At 33.0% G+C, this 20,719-nt stretch overlaps 3 protein-coding genes across 3 annotated transcripts; 1 reads left to right on the forward strand and 2 right to left on the reverse strand.

Moving 5' to 3' along the window:
* Positions 1-8,554: 8,554 nt before the first annotated feature.
* On the forward strand, positions 8,555-12,954 carry LOC11407460 (protein PLASTID REDOX INSENSITIVE 2, chloroplastic). Its single transcript, XM_003628613.3, has 2 exons — positions 8,555-8,946; positions 12,649-12,954. Exons 1-2 carry the CDS (start codon positions 8,590-8,592, stop codon positions 12,838-12,840), a joined length of 549 nt encoding a protein of 182 aa, XP_003628661.1. The 5' UTR covers positions 8,555-8,589; the 3' UTR covers positions 12,841-12,954.
* On the reverse strand, positions 12,826-14,131 carry LOC11411027 (uncharacterized). Its single transcript, XM_003628614.3, has 3 exons — positions 13,706-14,131; positions 13,449-13,585; positions 12,826-13,293 (listed from the first exon to the last, which is right to left on the reverse strand). The coding sequence occupies exons 1-3, from the start codon at positions 13,977-13,979 to the stop codon at positions 13,183-13,185; spliced, it is 522 nt and encodes a 173-aa protein (XP_003628662.1). The 5' UTR covers positions 13,980-14,131; the 3' UTR covers positions 12,826-13,182.
* A 2,482-nt stretch (positions 14,132-16,613) lies between these two features.
* LOC11410003 (methylsterol monooxygenase 2-2) lies at positions 16,614-19,882 on the reverse strand. Its single transcript, XM_003628615.4, has 7 exons — positions 19,751-19,882; positions 18,975-19,112; positions 18,041-18,186; positions 17,795-17,914; positions 17,482-17,694; positions 17,302-17,382; positions 16,614-16,971 (listed from the first exon to the last, which is right to left on the reverse strand). Exons 1-7 carry the CDS (start codon positions 19,778-19,780, stop codon positions 16,884-16,886), a joined length of 816 nt encoding a protein of 271 aa, XP_003628663.1. The 5' UTR covers positions 19,781-19,882; the 3' UTR covers positions 16,614-16,883.
* Positions 19,883-20,719: the final 837 nt, after the last annotated feature.

Here is a 20,719-nt window from a genome sequence, read left to right on the forward strand (position 1 = left end):
GAGATGATATCAGATAATTTTAGTCCTATAATAAATTTTAATTTTACAAGGAATAAATGTATGTGTTGGTATTTATTAAATTAAAATTTGTTTAATTATGCTTAAATTTTTATATTTTTAAATAATTTTTAATAGACATGTTAAGAACATTATAATAATCTATTTTATAAAAAATTAGAATTTTTTTATCATGTATTGAATTAAATATAATTTTTTTAAAACGAAAATTTCTTGAAAAAATAAAATAAAATTGATTTTTGTTTGGCCTATTAGGGGTAAATCAAAACAAAAATATTTTACAGGGGATGAATCAAAATAAAAAATTTATATGGGAAAAAATCAAAAATGACCTATATTACAGGGGTAAAGACCTATTAATCCTTCTATTTATAACCCTAGACGGAGCTACGTGTGTCTCAGGGTGTTCAATTGAACCCCTTGACCTTTTAAAAATCATACCTAGAATCCTTGAAAAAGGCAATGAATAACGTAGTACCATACAACAATTGGTCTTGGTGTTATACATTTCACAAGTTATACCACCACTCAACCGGAAAACTCTGAGATGCTTTGTAAAGACGGGCGCCATGATTTTGGTCTTGGTGGAGCAGGATTTACTGATACTACCCTTGGCCTCTGTTTGTCTGTTCTCATTGCCTGAAATTTGTTATGTAGCTATAGCATCGACTCTCATTAATTATGATGACACAGACACAAAATTTTGTACATAGTTATCAAATCATGGTCTGCTAATAGTTTATATTTATATCATTATTCATGGAATAATACTTCACCAAGACGAAAAAATCATATTTAATATTGTTTTTTTACCATGAATTGTTACAAATTTATGGTAAAAGACTTGTGCATTTATCAGTTTGATGAAGGGTAAAAAATGAGAAAAGAAATCACACTAAAACAATCTATATCCCTTTTTCTTTTTTTTCTTTTTTTTGGACAGAAAGTATACCCCTTTTTTTTTGTTAGGCAAAGGAAGATGCAGCCAAAGAGACTACATCCCCAAAAAAGATTTCATTAAAGGGAAAATAAAGTTACAAAAAATTTGAGGGGGGACATATCAACCAAAAACCCCAAAAATGAGCTATGTAAATCTATAATTCGGAAAGTCTGTCTTGTTCCTAACAAATTCAACATTAACCTGAGGAGGTATAGTGTTGAACCAAGAATAAGAAGGCAAAGTTAGACCTAAATTGACAAGTTGATCTGCACAATGATTGCCTTCCCTATATATATGAGAGACCTTAAAGTTAAACCTGCATAAAAGAAAGAGACAATTATCCCATCTGTTTCTTAGAGACCAAGGAACAATCTTAGATGATTTAAAAGCCAAGAAAACAAGCATGGAGTCTAATTCCAACCATAAGTTAATCCAATTTTTGACATCTGCTATTTCAATAGCCACCATAGCTGCAATAAATTTAGAGTTTAAAGCAGAAGTGATTCCAAGATTAATTGAAAAAGCCCTAGAAAATTTGCATATGCATTTCTAAAAATCCCTCCAGAAGATGCCAAACCAGGGTTGCCTTGAGAAGCACCATCTGTATTGCATTTAATCCAATTGAAACAAGGAGGGAACCAAAGAACTTCCTTGATGATGTGCTACTTAGGAGAATTAATCTTAACATTAAAATACTTCAAAATCACAAACTCAACAATAGATGAACTTGCTGCAAGTTTTGAGTTGTTACCAGAGATAGATGTACCAGAAATAATAAGATTAATAGCAAATGGGACCAAAATTTTCTTATCATTGAATCTTCTCTGATTTTTGCAATGCCAAATAGTATGAAAGCAATGAATTATAGCAGATAAAATCACCAGCTTAAATTGTGGAGATCAGTTTCTGTCTGAAATTCTAATGATGACTAGGAAAGATGTGAAGGTGCAGTTCAAGTTGAGAATTGCAGCTAGCTAAGACCATAATTGAGATGCAAAAGAGCAGTCCATAAACAAGTGTCGAGAGGATTCCTGAGCAGCACTACAGAGATTGCAAATGGATGTAGTATGACAGCCTCTAAGAGAGAGGTTATCATCTGTAGGAAGCTTGTTATGCAACAGTCTCCAAACAAGCAAGGACTTAGAAGGAGGGATAGCAATGTGCCAAATGACTTTGGCCCAACTGATGTTCTGAGGCTGATTGGAAGTCAGGAAGAGATATGCGTCTTTAAAAGCTAAATTTCCATCATGAGAGGCTTTCCATATTAGTTTATCTTCTTTAGGGACAATAGGTATAGTAGTCATCAATAGTTTTTGCTCCAAAGCAGAATATGCAACCAAAAAAGCTTGAGGAACATTCCAATTTGAATCTTTGATGTAGGTATCCACATTAGATTGCAGAAGATGATGTAAATTCTGAGGGATGTCCAGAGCAGTGATTAAGGGGTCTCCACACCAAGAGCCAGTCCAAAATTTAATAGACTAGCCATTGCCTATCTTCGAAGAAACATCCTCCTCAAGAGTGTTAAATTTGTGTTTAGCACCACTCAAAACAGAAGATGAAATATAATGATTAACAGTGTGATTTCCTCTCAATACTCTACTTCTGATTAATTGTGCCCATTGTAGATCAGACTGCATAATTTCCCAGCAATTTTTTAAGTTACCTGCTTCATTGAGATCATAAAGTTTCCTAACACCAAGTCCTCCTTCTTTTAATGGTTTACAAAGCTTGTGCCAAGCAACAATTACAAGTTTCTTTTGGTTTGGGTCTCCACTCCAGATGAAGTTTCTCATCCACTTTTTCATATCTTTTAACAGTTTGACTGGCCAAGAGTAGATGGTAAGATAGTGGAGAAGCATACTTTGAACTACACTTTTCACTAACTACACTCTACCTGCAATAGAGAGAAGGGATGCTTTCCAAGCTGAGAGCTTACTTTTTACTTTGTCTGCAAGAGGTTGAAAATGAATGTATTTTGGCTTGCCTCTAAAAATTGGAACACCTAGGTATGTAAAAGGGAGAGTTCCAATTTGAAAACCAATTTGAGTAGCAATTTGATGAAGTCTTGAATTTAAAATTGATCCTGAATAGATTGAAGACTTTTGGGGGTTTATCATCTGACCTGAAGCTTCAACATATTTCATAAAAAGTATATCCCTTTTTCTATTCTATATATGTAAGATTATTATAACTTAATTTTTTTTTTATAAAAGTATAACTTAGAATTTCAATCACACACGAAACAAGCAAACTATTTATATGTTTTCTTAGGCAAAAAGAAAATTAAATTAAATAAAACGAAAAAAGCTACAATATTGGGGTGACATTAAACCCGATCCAGGTACAACTCAAACGGGGATACATCGTGATTAAACAGACCATGAGGACCAACCCTAATATATCCTTACAAAAAATTCGCTAATCACGATGCAATCGAGCGAACCTGCGTACGGGCGCGAAACCCAGTTACAAAAAAGATGAAGAGCAAACAACTGTAAAGAACGATTGGGGTTTAAATTTGACGAATGGATTGACCGCCAACACAAAAAAGTGGTTATAAATTATTCATCAAAACTTGAAATTTGATTCGTAAGTGGAACAATTTTCTATCTGACTTTATTTACTTTTCAACGAAACTTTGGATTATTCTATTGAAGTTTTAACACAAAAATTATTTATACATTTCATTTTCAGTTCTTCTTTTCAAATACGAGATTCATGGACGAAACCATCCTAAACATCACCTTGTTTGCATCGGAAGAAGTCTCAATCTCGAGTGTATTTTCCATGTAAACTTTCTCTTCAAGATCGCCATTTAAGAAGACATTCTTCATTCTTCACATCTATCTGAATTGTATTGAGTTTTACTACACATGCGAACGTCGCCTAATAATTAATCTGCGTACCTTTGCAACCAATCATGCCTTATATGTTTTGACGTTGTCGTTTGAGTCTTATTTAATGATAAAAATCTATTTACATCTTACTTGATGGATGTTTTCTTGATGGCAAATCAAATAACTCACCCGTTTATGATCCTAAAAATCTCTTTATGCTTAATTTTATTTTTTAGAGAAATGTTTTTTTTTTTTTTTTTAATTTGACCAATTTGGAATTTAGCTTAGGAAATAATTCACTACTAACACTACATAGCTTAGGTTCACATTAAGAGGGTAGCATAGTGCATAGATCACATGTTGAGAATTGTTCTTCCCACATTTGATAAGGTTGTGGCACACGAGTAATTTATTTTTTTGCCGTAGTTAACTGCTGAGGAATTAGAAATTCGGCTGTAGTTAACTGCCGAGGAAAACCTCGGTAGTTAACTGCCGAGGATCTTCTGCTACAAATCTGGCAGAAGCTCTCTCATCTATTATTCATATCATCTTCTTCAATTTTCTCTCACAAATCTCTCTAAAAAACACATTCAAATCCAACCAAATTTATTCAACAAAATCACAGGTAAGTAATTATTATGCTTTTAACTTACATTTTAGTTGTTATAAATGTTTTTATTTTTAGTTTTTGAGTACATTTATTATTTTTTTAGTTTTTGACTAGATTTACATGTTATAATTAATTTTCAGGGTGGATGTTAGTTGATTAATGTTGTTAAAATATTTGCATGATGTTTATGTTATAATTTAGAATTTTAGGGTTATTTATTATTTTGTTGTTTTATATTTATTTTTTTATTTTAGTTTTTAATTAGATTTACATGTTATAAATCATTTTTAGATTAGATGTTAGTTAATTAATGTTATATTATATGATTAAACATAAGTTGAATGATTTATGTTATATCATATGATTAATTTTTTTATTTTAGTAAGAGTATATGATTTATAATTTTAGGGTTATTTTTATGAATTTTAGAGTCTATGTATAATGTGCACATCAAGTGTTTGATGAAATGTTTGAATGAGTTTTTCATTGATTGTTTTTAATTTCTTATCGTGTAGATTTGAAACAATGGCCGGGTGGATCGACGTTCATGCGCAATTCAACGACGGAGAACCTCAGAGGTTGAAGGTTCGGTGCCTTGGTGTAACGTTAAGAGATCTCAAGGATCAACTGACTGAATTCAACCAAGAATTCAACCCCAGAGACACAAGGAGGGTGGAACACCTTCGGTATAAACGTCCAACGCTCGACGAGGGGAGAGTTTCATTCACTTGGGTGGAATTAACAAACGACGAAAACGTGACGAGCATGTTTTGGGAGCACAACATGTTCCAGTGGATCGATATGCGGGTGACGTTGCTGAGATCAACTGAAGATATCATCAACAACTTGATTCCGCTAGAAGATCGTCATTAGTTAGGGTAAGGTGTATTCCAACTGCAACAATTGTCATACCTTTGAATGAGATAAATTCAAACCTGCCAAACAACAGGACTCAAACATTTCGCTCGACATTTATGTTTTTCCTTTGAAAAGATTAAATTCTTGTTAGGCTAGTTTAGATGAAGGTATTAAGTGTCAAGAAATGGACCTCATTTCGTTGGCACTTGAATATCATCATCTAAAGCAAGCCTAACAAAAATTTATTCTTTTCAAAGGAAAACATGAATGTCAAGCGAAATGCTTGAGTCATGTTGTTTGACAGGTTTGAATTTATCTCATTAAAAGGTAAGACAATTGTTGCAGTTGGAATGCAACAACTGTCTTACTCTGGATGGGGCAATTCAAACTTGTTAATCGGCAGGACTCCAGCATTCGATAAGCGTCTTGAACGCTGATATTCAAGTGTCAAGGAATGCACCTCATTCTTTTGACACTTGAATACCAGCGTTCAAGATGCTGATAGAATACTGGAATAATTAACTAATTATCCTTCAAAATTCCACAACATAATAATTAATACTTTGCAGCGGAATTTATTCAAGCATATAAAACAGTCTTATTCTTGGGCACGAAGGCCTCATCATTAATATCTCATACAAATCCAATCAACATCTTATTTATGAAAATTCATTAAGCAATACGTAAGGAATAGAAAAGCATGCAACAAAGTTCTCATCCCGTTACGTATCAGAGCACCTAAAGACACACGTGGAAGATAGTCCACTCACGACAGCAATCTAACAACAACTTATTCTCGATCACCTGCAAGTTACTCATACGAAGAGCAACATTTCCAAGCAGAAGAGGTGAGATTTCACATTCAATAATAATAAGCATATAATTCATCAAAAGCATTTAACGTCTTAAACTTCATCAATTAGTAACATTAAATTTTCTTATAATATTTCATTAATAACTCAATAAACTTCTAATCATTATTAACTTCATATTCATCGCATTATATACATCATCACTTAGCACATAATAATCAAATCATAACCATCATCATATAACATCATAAATCATCACATCATAAACATCATCTTATAACATAAACGACACATCATAATCATCATCTCATAATAACATAAACAACACAACATAATCATCATCTCATAATAATATAAACAACACAACATAATCATCATCTTATAATAATATAAATGACAACATGATCATTAACATTCCATGGTTTGTCATCAACAACAACTTCAACGAATCGACGACGACAACGTCAACCTGTCAATACAACTACGTGAGAGTACACCACCTCTTATAAAACAACAACGTAAGACTCCAATACTTTGGAACGACAACTTACAACTTAGCCAACTTAAACCAACATCTGCAACTTGATCAATATTCAACTGCAACAGAAACAACACAAGCAATTCACAACATAACAATATTAATGAAAAGCATCAACAACTTAAACATCATACATTTTTCACATAAGACATATAATTATTTCACATAACCAACAACATTAATCATCTTAATTTCAGACTCTCTGAAGAACATTAATATTATAAACAACCTCGTTTCTACCCCCAAGGACCAACTTACAACATAGGTTAAATACTCTTAAACACCTTAATTGAACTCATAATACTTCTAGTTTTGATGTTTGAAATTATTCCATAAGTTTTGGATTAACTTAGAAATGGTTATGCTGAATTTTCATAAGATTTCACTAAGACCTCCTTGGAGTATTTTCATTATATCTCAAACACCAAAAATCATTTTCAAGTCAAACCAATGCCACTGGAAAGCTAACACAATTATCTACAACTTTCATGTTTACACCAAAAGCCAATTCAAAACAGAAACGTGTGAAAAAGATGCAAGAACGCGAAACAGGGGATGCTGTCAAAGTGCAGCTCGCGAGGCGAGCAAGTTTACTCGCTGTGGCGAGTTACGACGGACAAATCTACGGGAACAGACCAGATTTCACTCCAAAAGCCCCAATTTCATCAACCCAAATTTGATAGGAAACTCAACCTATGTTTATTCTACAGCCTGAACTTTAATTCTTATGTTAATTCATTGAATTACCTACTCTTTAACAATCAATTCCAAACCAAAACCTAATATTTCTCTAATAATCAAAATTACCACCTACATCATGTTAAATCCAGTTTTCAGAATTAAAATACTTAGAATTAGAGAAAGTTAGTCCCACCCTTACCTTAGTATTGATGATCGGCGATCTTTCTCCCTCTTGGTTCTCCTCTTCTCTTGTTTTCTCCCTTTTCTCCAAAACTGGTTGTACGTGAAAAATAATTCTAAACCTAGTTTCTCCTATTTATCTCTTCCCATCTATTTTATCTTATTTTCACTTAATCCACTAAACTCTCTAAATTCTCAAAACAGCCCCAGAATCTTAATCTTATTTCTATTTTCAAGATTTATTATATTAAATAATAAAATAACACTACTTAATAAAATAACAACACACCACATAATCATTTAAATCACATAAATACTAAAATAAGCCACTTAATAAATCACATAATCATATAAATATATTTTAAACCTATTAAAATAATCAAATAATTCAAAGAGGGCGTTACATGCCACGTCATAGACGATTTTTCTTTGTTTCTATCATCACCCTGAACGTTACCTTGATTCTGATTTTGAGACATATCTACATTAAAAACAAATGGCGATCAAAACCTAACTAAACAATAATGCCATAAAATCATAAAATCAAAAACTAAACATAAACTTAAACTATCATCAAAACCTACACCTAAACCTAAACAATTATAACAATTCTACAACGATTCATCAAAACCTAAACCTAACAATTCAATAAAAGTTCTCTAACAATTCTAACCATTCTAACCTAAACTATCCTAACATATCATAAAATCAACAAATCAATATAGTCGAACCTATATAATCGAAATTTAACAAAAAAAAAAAAACAATTCAACCGCAAAACAACAATGCAATAGGATTAAAAAAACTTACTTGTTTTTGTGATTGAAATTGGCTGAGAATGACTTGAAATAGCTCAAAATCGCACCTTGGAGATCAAAAAATGTAACAATGGAGTTTTGGAAACTCCTATGCCTATTCTGTTCTTATAACATTTTTCTCGGCAGTTAATTGTCGAGGTTAGGTTTTCCTTGGTAGTTAATTGCAGCCAGATTTTTAATTCCTCCGCAGTTAACTGCCGAGAGGGTAAAACCGTATTTTACTCGTGTTTCTCAGTCTTATCAAATGTAGGGACAGCGATTCTCTCACATATTTGCATAGTTCTGCCTGCACCAATGCTGCTTTTCACTTCATCTTCTTCTTTCCCAACGGTTACTCTTTCTTCCGTTACAAAACCACTACCCTCTAAAACCCTTATCCTACGCACACCCTTCCTTATCCTGCGCCACTATCTCCAATGCCAACTTTCTTCTTCTTCTTCTTCTTCCCACTTTGCGAAGCCCATTTCCAGAACAACCCTCACGTGCATTCTCGGAGACTCGCAGAAGCACGTGTACCCTGACCCAATTCCCGAATTTGCAGAATTTGAGACTCAAAAGTTCAAAGTTCAACTGTTACAGAAGCTTTCGGACTCGGAGGATGTAGATGAGTTTGGTGATGAACTTGATGCGGTTGTTCACGTTTGTGGTCAGGTTAATATCGTTTTTTCTTTTTTCTTTCTAAGAACAAAACTTTGTGGGTTTCTTTGAAAGTTTACTTTGAAAAATATGCTTGCATTCAATGCTTTGTAATGTTCTAGTTGAGTGCTAGATGCTTGAGAAAAAACTTGAACCAAATTTGTGATTGATTCATTGGAAATATTATTAGAAAAAAGGTTAAATATGTTGTTATTCGCTATAAATCAATGACACGGACAACAGCCACATCAATACTGGTTAAAAATTTGAAAAATGAGTTAATTGAACGCAATCACATGTATCATTGTCTCAAATTTGATTTTAGTCTCAATAGTCACTTTTTTCGGGGAGATAAATTACAAGAATGCATGCATCTAGTCATGTGAAGGGATTAAAAATATGTAGTTTTGTAATCTGTAGGGATTAATAAAGGGATAGACGGTGTTTAGCAGACGAGACTAGTCTCAAAACTGGTGAACTAAACTTAAAATTTGAGCTAGGAGAGGTGTTCATATTTAATGTTTATCAATGGACTAAAAACAAATAAAAAACGTTAATTTTATAGAGACTAAAAATATAAGGTTAAAGATGCTTTCGCCCCCTACCACTTGGGTGAATTATGGTTTTCCCCTTGTAATTTTTTTGTTGTAATTCCACCCTTGTAATTCAAAGATTCATTGCTTTTAGACCTTCAAGGCATTAAATTATGAGATTAAGGGTACTTTCGCCCCATGCAACATCAGCTGTTTTGTACAGTTGGATGCCTCAAAGGTCTAAAAGCAAATAATTTTTGAAATACAAGATTGTAATCCTAAAAAAAATAAATAAAATATAGAGGATAAATCAAAATGCGCTCAAATGGTAGAAGAGAAATACTTATTGGGCACAACCCCAAATCAAAAGCATTTGGACACATACATAAATAATAAAATTTAAAAGAGAAATAATTTAGTTACATCACTTGATATTATTTCTCTTTTAAACTTTATCATTCATGTGTGTGCCCAAATAATTTTATTTGGGTTGTGTCTATGCAAGAGTTGCTCATGGCAGGGGCAGAGGTGCATTTAACCCAAAAATATACTTAATCATAAAAATAGTACGATTGAATTATGTAGCACATGTGTGCAACTTTGTTGTTTTCTGTTTGGTCCATTCGAAGATACTGGTTATATGATTCAATATTGTAGAGTCAATGATTGGGTTTTTAGATTTTAAGTAAGATTTGATTGTGACAGTTCTATAATAAAGTTGCTTACAGCTTACTTATTCAAATCCGGCTGAAATCTAGTCTTTAACATTAAAATGTCTTCACTTTTCGTTTTCATAGCAGTTGTGATGTCAATATCTTGTGATGTTTACACATTCACTTGTATAAGTACTATTTTATTGAAAGTTTAACTGTTTAAATAATTCATGCATTTAATGCCATTGCTTTCAGTAAACTATTTTAGGACATCATATATAGTGTAAGCTGTTGAGGGCGGCTTGGCGCAACGGTAAAGTTGTTGTCGCGTGATTGAAAGGTCATGGGTTCAGGTCTTAAAAAGAGTTTCTTGTGTAAAAAAAAAAGAAAAAATAATAGGGTAAGGCTGCGTACAATACACCAATTGGTGGGACCCCTCCTGACCTTGCGTATGAGGGAGCTTTAGTGCACCGGGTTTCCTTTTTTGTATATTAATACACAAAAGTCAATTAGTTTCTCTATCTCCCTCTAAATGTGAGGCTAGTTGTCCAGCCCCCAAATTAGATTTAGTTGCACGTTGAACACTTTGTTTTGACTATGACTCATATTCACTTCATTGTATTTTGTAACCCTGAGAATTACATTATTGAAAAACTATAACAACCACCCTCCTTTCGAAGACTTAGGTACAATGGGCCGAACTCCGTGATCAATAGTTTGTGTTTTTGTGTGCGTTTACTTATCAGTTCACTTTAAATCGGATTTACTCTTTAAATCGGATTTACTCTTCGAACACTTTGCATTAATTTTATCAATCAACATAAAAGTGTGCAATAACTATCACTATTGTAGATAACATCCGACTTTCTTTATTTATAATTTATATACATTTTTGCTGGAAATCAGTTGACAATTTGACTCAGTATGCATCTGACCACTCTTGTGTTCTTCCTTATCTTTCTCTGTTTGTACAATCAGGCTATAAACAAAAGAAAATAGGTCTACACTTTCCTGTTTTACGCATTGAACATGAGAAAAGTTTTTGTTGATTAAAACAATAAATTACTGCAGTGTTAGTAATGTATTGTAGTGTATACAGTAAAAGATGAAGCCTTGAGACTGAGTAACCGATATGTGTTCTATGGTAGACCAATACTTGAAAGTCACTCAAAACTTTGGCACGACAGTCACCACATTTGAGTAGAAGTTTAGGGTCTTCCACGTCCTTACGGCTGAGACAGTCATCTAATTGGTGTTGTTTTGAGAAAAACAAAAGAACACAAACATAAGTTGAGTTTTGAATACTAATTTCTGTTTCCGAATCGACACCGATTGGGTCATTATCTTAGTCGTGAGGGCGATTAATGCTATGATTTTGTACTTCCGAGGAGTGTTCATCGGTTGTTGTTGGAGTTTCAAACCACTTAAGCATTGATCCACACAGTAGATCATATGAAATCTTTTCTTCTCTAGACATCGCGTGTATTCCCTTTGAATCAAATAGTCTTTTTGTGAAAATAAGCAAATATATAAAAGACAAAATCATTTGCTGCATTTTTTTTTTCCATCAAAGAATTGTGCCGTGTTTATCGCCTGCAAACTAACAATGAAGTTGAAAGATATACACTTAATACTCTGATAATAGTTATTGTGTTTGTAGCCATTAAATGATACTATTTGATAGCAGCACTGGCTTAATCAGTTTCATAAGAATTCACCTTGCTTGCAAGTTAATGTTAAGGGCATTCTTGTTGATTGATTATTGATATGTCAGGTCTGTGCAAGTTTTTATTGGCTACTTACACGTTTATGGGTTATGACTTCATGGGGTACTTGTTTGTTTCAAGAGAAAGAACTGGTTTTATTTTATGTCTCTTCTTTATTTTGTTGTTAACACAAGCAAGTAAAAATGCATTATCTTATTTCTGTGATTGATCACGAGTAACTAGTGATGAATGTTTCCCAAGTCATTATGGTTCCAAACTCTTTAAAATCAGGTAGATAAGTGTCAAATTCCTTTTGACTGCCGCTATCCGCTACAACTGCAGAATAGAACCAAGGACCAACTCTGGAGACGTGGGAAAGTCAAAATTAACCAGAATATTTATTACCTTCGGCTATAAAGAAACTTCTTTCCTTTCTTTTCTAACCTGAACTAGAATGATACAATTATTAACCAGCTTAGAAAGAGGAACAAACAGAAAACTCAGCACAATTTTATAGGCACCCTATATCAGATCATTTTGTAGTTTTCTGACAGATTTGGCACAAAACAGACCATGTTTTGACATGCAACCTATATTTGATGCTTCAGACTTTAATCTATTGTGTGCATGTTTGAATTGGTGGTGAATTCGAAAGAATCATGGTGCTGCCACCCCGATTTTTGCAAAAATTACACTTTGGAACTTCAACAAAGCCCCTGATGGTAAACCATGAATTTGTCAAATTCACCGTGATTCAAACTATATTTTACTTTGAACTAATGATTAAATGAGTCGTAATAGTAACCATTCTTTGATGGAAAACAGATATTTAGTGAGTTTTTGCACAAGGAGTATGGAGGTCCTGGGACACTGCTGGTGACACCGTTCACTGATATGTTTGTAGCTTTAAAGAAGAAAAAATTACCAGGAGCACCTCTGGCAGCCAGAGCATCACTATTATGGGCACAAAATTATGTTGATGAAGATTGGGAAATTTGGAACTCAAAACTGAAATGACTTGTACTTTTACATTTTTCTCTCTTTTACAATGTAAAGATTTATCATTTTCTTGTAATATTTTTGTATGCTTTAAATAAAAAGAACTTCAAGTAGATTTTGATTTTGCATTCACTATTTTTTTTCCTTTCTTTCTTTTTGGTGCTATACAAACTTGTTGTAACTGAACACGGTTACTGAGATTGTGACTGTAATGGAAGAGAAATGAATAATTTGAGCCTCTATTGAACTTCCTTTCCTATGCATGTATCAGGAGTTCAACCTGGAGGAGCATCCGACACAAGAGGCAATGAATAACGTTCCGAGACACGGTAGTACACATTTCACAAGGTATACAACCACTCAACCGGAAAACTCTGAGATGCTTTGTAAAGACGGGCGCCATGATTTTGGTCTCGGTACAGCAGGATTTACTGATACTACCCTTAGCCTCTGTCTGTCTGCTCTCATTGCCTGCAGTTATAGCATCGGTTCTCATTAACAATTTTTTTACATAGTTATCAAATCCTGGTCTGATAATAGTTTATGTTGATATCATTATTCATGAAATAGTACTTTACCAAAACGAAAAACTAAAAATGACAGATGAAGATCTAAAAGAAACAAACCTGATACATCCTTCCTGTGTCCAACATCCCTTCACTCTCACAGGCTGAATTTTCCTTTTCCAGGTGCATCATTTCTACATCCTCCACTGTCTTTCCCCGTGCCTTCCTCTTCTTTGCTTTCATTACCTTCTCAACCTCTTCCAACCAAAACACACAACAAATTTTCAGAAACGCAGACCAACACAACAACACTGTAAACATAAAATAAAAAATACAAGGAGAAAACAAACACAGACCATTGAAAACAAAGAAACTACCTTGAGTTGTGATGAGCCTATAAGCATGTCCTAAAGTGAGAGTGTCATCAGGCTTAAGCAACTTAACACGAGTGAAAAGCACAGGCTTCTTCACCTCATTATTACTATTCTCTCCTTCTTGTTCTTGAGGCAATGGCATGATGAGTGACACATAATAACCAGGATTTGCTCTCATGACATAACTTGCACTCACTGACCAATACAATCTCTCAATCTTCCCACTAGGGTGTTGGATCACTAGTGCTGCAGCATCTATTGTTTGACAATTCCCCATTTCTCACTCTCTTTCACAACCTCAACAAAATATGAAACTGTGCACTAATGAAAATGGGTATATTAGCATCCCATAGGGTCTTCCTTTTTAAGAAGGGCTACTCAACTAACTTATGGTTGTTATGAAAGTCAATTTAAAGCCAAGTTTACATCAATATAGGTGGTGTATAGAAGAATTATTGATTGGGGACCGTGTGCTAATAATTAATATCAAATCTAGTAAACTAATGTAACAAGTTATGTGATATTTTGTTTGTATTATTTTTATTTTATTATTATTTTAGTATATGTTTGAGGATGATGACTAATCGGAACCGGCATAGGCCTATGAATAGGGTGTAAGTGCCACGTGGAGAGATGAGAAAGCTAAGAACATTGGAAGGATTCAGTGGCCGATGTTGAGGGGGTCAAGGATTTTTAGTTTAGATTTAGATGTAAGTTAAAGTATGGATTGTTGTTGTAACAATAACTTCTTGTTAACAAAAGACAAATTAATCACCAATTATAAAATTGTTTTAGGTGGAAACTGACCCATTGAGAAGGACACTGACTTATTCTCGATTAAGAAATGTAGTTAGATTTAATTTAATCTCAATAGATGTCCATAAATTTGACTTACAATAGATGATGAAGTTAAGTGTTTATTCATCAAATGTTCTTAGGTACATATATTTTGATAATTTGAGTTATAACGTTCAGCGGATATTATAGAGTAAAAAAAAAGTCATGTAGTATTCAAATATTTTAAATTAAACAATTTTTTAAAAAAATGTTAAATATTTTGATTTTTAATGTATTGAACACATATATTTTTATAAATACTTATAACTTATGATTTTTAAAGAGTATTCAAATGCACTCGTTAGTATTTTTCTAATAATTTACTCAAAAAAAGTATTTTCCTTATAATAATAAAACTGTACCCATCTAAAATTTTAGAGACGTTGTCAATCCACTCATCATCACTGCTGCCTCTCTGATGATACCACCGCATGATGTTGTTCTCCCTTACAATGTATTCAACTTAACCTATCCCTCCGGTAGAGGCTTCAAAGTTACTAGAGCAACCTTATGATGATTTCTTAGAATACCATCACTTTTTCTACCTTATGAGTTTTTCGTACGTCCTATTCAAATTATAAAATCTGAAATGTTTCAACGTGTTTTGAAAGTTTTTATAAGATGCTTATACCATTTATATTATATAATCTAAATAAAACAGGACATCCGATAAATCAATAGAATGAAAAATAACGAGTCTTCTTAAAATTACTTTGTTTAAAATTACTTTGTTCGGCATCCCCGCTTGATAATAGTCTCAAATGAAATTCATGACATGATACACATAATTTGGTCTATGAAAGTTCTCTACATGCACCTCTTTATTCCTCCAAAATCACAAACAATGACACAAGGTGGTCCAAAAATTCGTCCACCTCACTACCTCATTCCTACTATTAATGCACTGCTAAAGTTCCTCCATAAAAAATCTGTGTAAAACTGTCATGAACCGTGTTCAACAATCAAAGGGGCGTTACTAGAAGACTATCTCTCATGACTTGTAGCTCAATCTCATTAATACTACCACAAAAGACAAACACATAGCATTATCAATCCCTATTCTACTCTTGTATAATTAATCAATAATCTGATGTGCTTGATTATTCTAATGAAACGTCTCACTCTGCAACTTTTAATTTTCATATCTTCACCCAATCTGCCCTTCCATCGGATTGATTAATCTAGAAGTTTATAAAAATATGCGGGTATAGAGGAGAAATATTGTACCTATTTTTGGAACCTCAGACGTCTCTTACATGTATATAGGTGTAAAAACGAAATATCAGATATCTTAGGCTGGTTACATGTATTTATCACGCTAAATAGGTGAGCAAGAACCAAACCAATGATTCGATGAACGAATCCAAACCAATTAAGTTGGATCGATTATTTTCTACGTTCGGATCCAAACAAAATCAAACAAAATGAGGGAATAATAACTAAATAACCATATCAAACCAACTCGTTCTTCATCAATTCAGTTTGAAATTCATGAGGGAAAAAAATTGAATCAAATGAAACCAATCATTTTGTAGTAGTTTGGATTTTTTCCCATCAAAAACTTAAACCAAACCAACTCGATACACCCTTAACGCTGCATAGAAAAAACTAGATTTAAATATGAACTCTGAAAAAAGTAGTGCTTAGGTTGTTCACATTAGAGAAAGTGCCACTGGCAACTTGCTTGCTCATGGTTTGTTTGCTCCAATTATCTCATTTCAAAACCAAACAAAATTTGGTTTGTTGATTTTGGTTTCGCAGAGGTGTTTACCTTTCTCTTTTAAATTATGTACACGATGAAATGCTTTTTAAAATCAATTAAGTGTGATCAAAGGATTATACAATCATTTATCATGTTCTTTGAAAACATTTAAAAACATCAAATATATTTTAAAATATCGCCTTAGTCTTCCAAAATCCCCTCCCAAACAGACCCTTAGGTTGTAGTACTCTGAAAAGAATGTCAATTCTAAAATAAATTTATTCTCTTCTTACAATGCAAGTCTAGAAGCACATTTGCTAGTGTCTGGGTAGGTCACATAACAATATTAAAGCTCAAATTGAGAGAGGTATCTAACATGCATATGAATCGTCTCTTTCATTTCATTCAACTGGTTTAAATCTAAAATAGTCAGTGTTTGCCAAGAAAGAATTGGAATCAACAAAATAGATGCACAATAAACTTTTCTAGATTCCAGGGCATGCATGTCCAAAACAATCCATATGTTGTCGACAATAACAGCTACCAAATTACAGAACAAGACAAGACAATTTTCAAAATTTCCCTTAATTTTGGAAATCAACCTTTTCAATGGTTCTAGATATCTACAATCTGTTCCCTTCCTCACTGTTTCTTTTGTTCGCTACTGTATTCAACTTCAGCGTTCTTTAATGCTTTCAACTTTCTGTATCCTATATCAGTTCCAAATATCCTATTATAATGGACAAAAATATCACATATCATTGTCAGTTTAGCAAGCAGGATATCCAATTTATAAACCAACGTTACTAGGAAATAGATTACCAGTCATCGCGCATTCACGCTGCTGATCTACACAGTATGATTTTGATCTGACAGTTTATGTTTTGACTTCATTTTTGGATATGTTTTGTAAAGTCAAAATACAAACCGTCAGATTAAGATCAGGAAGGCTGAGATCACGTGACTGCGAATATGAGGTTATAACAACAGCAGGGCGTCCAGTCCAATGTTGCTTAGCTCATCTTATTAAGAGGAATATGATAAAAAAAAAAAAACTTACCGGTCCATGTATGTAAAGGTTGATGAATAGTTTCCAGACTTAGTGTACAACAAACGATGATGATAGTCATGAAAATCGGATCTGAAAATGGATATATAAATTTTAACAACAGAGAAATAAACAAAATAACCGAAACTAAAAGGTTGATGTCAAGTAAAGGAAAGGGAACATGAAACTCACCCTCCATAAAGTGGTAAGAAGTTTGAGGGGCTCCATGGGAAATGATAACCACAATGTGCCTCAACTGTCTCAAGGACTCTAAGAACCATCCATAGCCAAAGAGTAATCAAGTGAGGACCAGTGATAGCAGGACCAACAATGGTCGCAAATCCAAGGAATAGTATCTCAGCAGGATGAGCGTATTCAGAAGTCAGTCCAAATGGTGTGGCATACCTTCACAACATAGTTAAACAATAAACACCTTTGAGCTTCGAGAAAAACCCAAAACCACTTCACAGCTAATTGATAATTGTAGAACATGTATAAAACTTACTCGTGGTGAACACTATGTACATGTTTGTACAACCATTTTGTGTGCAGTATCCTATGTCCCCAGTAGAATACAAAATCCTCCAAAATGAAGTAAAATATTATCTGCGTTAAAACTACTCTCCTGCGAAATCGAAAGCAAGTCTTGCTAAGCAATCTTCATGGAAAGATGTATTCTAAATGTTTATAGGAAAAGTTCCCATCATGAAACTCATAAGCGAACTAGTGTTCTAAAGAAACCTGAAAGTACCAGGACGGCAGAGGAAGGCTACTTTGCATGCCCATGTATTTGAAAACAGGATATGAAAAAATCATCACAGGTAGATTGACTCCAAAATGATACACCAATAAGCGAATAATACATCTCTCCTCAGATTCACGGCTGTTAGTTTTTGCCTACATGAAAGTGAGAATTAGCAATCTAATCTTACATATTGATCATACTATACTCATAGTATGATGATACTATGCTCTAAATTGATGGATGACTGGAAAAAAAATTAAGCTACAGGAGCAATACTCATATATAATATATGCTGGTGTAGGAAAAGGACCAAGAGAGATGGGAATGATGACCAACACACCAGATCTCAAACACAAGCAGAAACAGGATGCACGAGTTCAAAATATTGCTATATAACATTTTATATAAAATTGGTTGCTACGTTGATGTAAATAAATTGATATGTTTTGCAGGATTACAAAAACATCTATTACTGTTTAAAAAGGAAAATCCACTATAATTTTCGCTTTTAAATACCATGACACATCGTTTAAAATCGTTTTAGTAAAACACAGAAGACAAGGAAAAGTTGAATGATTGATATCAAGTAAATGGAATTGCTCTAATGATTATAAAAGCATGACGATAAGTGTGTCCTTCAAACATGCCACAAGTCCTTTAAAAGGAAATATGGGGAAGAAAACATAAAGTGGCTAATCCAGTATTGTCAAATAACTGCTATAGCATAGCGTAATTTGAGCAAATCGCTATCGTTCAACAATAGGATATTTAATACTAAGTGTTGTCAAATACCTGCGCTATATCATTGTAGCATAGTGGAATTTGAACAAACCGTTATTTTCCAAAATCTATGATTGACATCCCTAACTTAATCTAGATTGAAATACAAAAATAACAATAATAAAGTTTAAGAAGGCAATGAAATTGAAAATGGGTAAACCTGAATTTTGTACTTTGAGAGCCATCCTGCCCTCTCAAGCCAAATAAATGGAAGCCCGGATAAAAAGAAAACACTTTCATGCAGAAAGAAACTCCCCAAACATGCCAATTGAAAGTCACTGAAATTTGTGATCAAGTACTGCACCAAAAAACCAAAAAGAAACAGATAATTATATATCTAACTAAAATTTGAGTACAAAAACGAACAAACATCATTTTTATTCTAACATAAATAGCCAATTCAATTCTAAGTTTCTAACCAATGCTGTCAATTAATTGTATGCATGTACAAATTGTTGTTAAATATTGGCACTATTAATGACATATATGATTGCATTGAATTATCTTATTTTCTCAAATTATTATCGGTGTGGCGTGTGTGTGTCGTGTTTGGTGTCCGTGTTTGTGCTTCATAAACCATTATTTTCTATGATTTGCGCTTAACATGACTGATTTTAACTCAGGTACTCTTCAACCAAACAATCTACTGGAATATATATACAAAAGAACATGCAAGAAAACAGGGAATAATCAAAGAAATGGAAAATGAATTTAGTGAAAATTGGTATCAAGTGAATCTGCTTAATTCGTCTGCAGAATTTGGACAAGAATGAAGTGAAAATCAGAATAATAAAATAATCCAATTCCATTACATCAAAATGAATAATCAAGAAAAAACAGAGAATAATAATAACAATAAGTAAGATTGTTTATGATAAAAATAAAATGCATGTAATAATTTGGAAATAAGGAAGAGAGTAGAGAAAACGAACGAACCTGCCAAGCAGATTCGATGATGAACGCCATAGCGAGAGCAGAGGAGAGAAAAGGAACGGTTGAAGTGCCACTGCCAAGTCACACTGAGTTCCAGATCGATAGACACTGTTCTATTGTATTTATAATAAATCTATGATTTTTGATCAAAAATAATGATAATATCTCGATTTAGTTCATATGCAATTTAACTTTTTGAAGAAAAATATTCTGCAAAATTAAAATTTAGAGTATTTCATATTTTATTTAGTTTACTTTTTTTTGTCAAGTAGTTTAGTAGTTAAAGTTTACTCAATTTAATTCTGGAGAAATGGAATGTTTGAGATTTGAACCCCAACCCCCTGCATATAAAATGCAATATTCCTACCAACTAAGTTAAACTCACAGAGATTATTTAATTTACTTTCTTTTTCTATGTATTCAACTTTTGTAAAAAAAATTTGTTGACCTATTTCTCTTTTTGTAAAAAGGACCGAGAGGAGTATAAGCTATCAGCTATATGTTATTTTTATCAAAATGAGCCTAAATTTATTTGATACGGTTCGCATGCAAAGAATGATTATGCATTCATCTTTTTAATGCTGCCTTTAAATATATGAGGTTTTCGATTCAGTCCCTCTAAAAAACTACTTCAATTTTTAGTCTAAAAAAACATTTATTATCATTTTTTTTTTCATATATTTAAGTCAATTTTATATTTTTAAATAAAATTTTCCAGTAATGTTTAAAGTATCATTAGAATATCTCTAAAAAAAAAATTCCGTGTGATTAGCTCAATTGGTAGGGACATTGCATAATATATGTAGGTGTGAGGGTTTGAACCTTAGACACCCCACTTCTCCGCATTTAATAGTTGTAAGCTCAGCCACTAGGCTACTTGACGAAAAGAATACCTCTACATTTTTTTATGAGTCATGAATTAAATATGAATTTTTTATGTTTTTGAAGATAAAAATTCATATTTTTGATTCA

The sequence above is a fragment of the Medicago truncatula genome, chromosome 8, assembly GCF_003473485.1.
Source record: "Medicago truncatula cultivar Jemalong A17 chromosome 8, MtrunA17r5.0-ANR, whole genome shotgun sequence".
NCBI lineage: Eukaryota > Viridiplantae > Streptophyta > Magnoliopsida > Fabales > Fabaceae > Medicago > Medicago truncatula.

Coding starts and splice junctions, on each gene's coding strand:
- LOC11407460 (XM_003628613.3), top strand. CDS start 8,590: ATGCTGCTTTTCACTTCATCTTCTTCTTTCCCAACGGTTACTCTTTCT. Junction 8,947..12,648: donor TTGTTCACGTTTGTGGTCAG/GTTAATATCGTT, acceptor GATGGAAAACAG/ATATTTAGTGAGTTTTTGCA.
- LOC11411027 (XM_003628614.3), bottom strand. CDS start 13,979: ATGGGGAATTGTCAAACAATAGATGCTGCAGCACTAGTGATCCAACAC. Junction 13,586..13,705: donor TAGGCTCATCACAACTCAAG/GTAGTTTCTTTG, acceptor TTTGGTTGGAAG/AGGTTGAGAAGGTAATGAAA. Junction 13,294..13,448: donor ACACAGGAAGGATGTATCAG/GTTTGTTTCTTT, acceptor CTATAACTGCAG/GCAATGAGAGCAGACAGACA.
- LOC11410003 (XM_003628615.4), bottom strand. CDS start 19,780: ATGGCGTTCATCATCGAATCTGCTTGGCAG. Junction 17,383..17,481: donor TTCTTACCACTTTATGGAGG/GTGAGTTTCATG, acceptor ATCCATTTTCAG/ATCCGATTTTCATGACTATC. Junction 16,972..17,301: donor ACCTTTACATACATGGACCG/GTAAGTTTTTTT, acceptor CCATTATAATAG/GATATTTGGAACTGATATAG.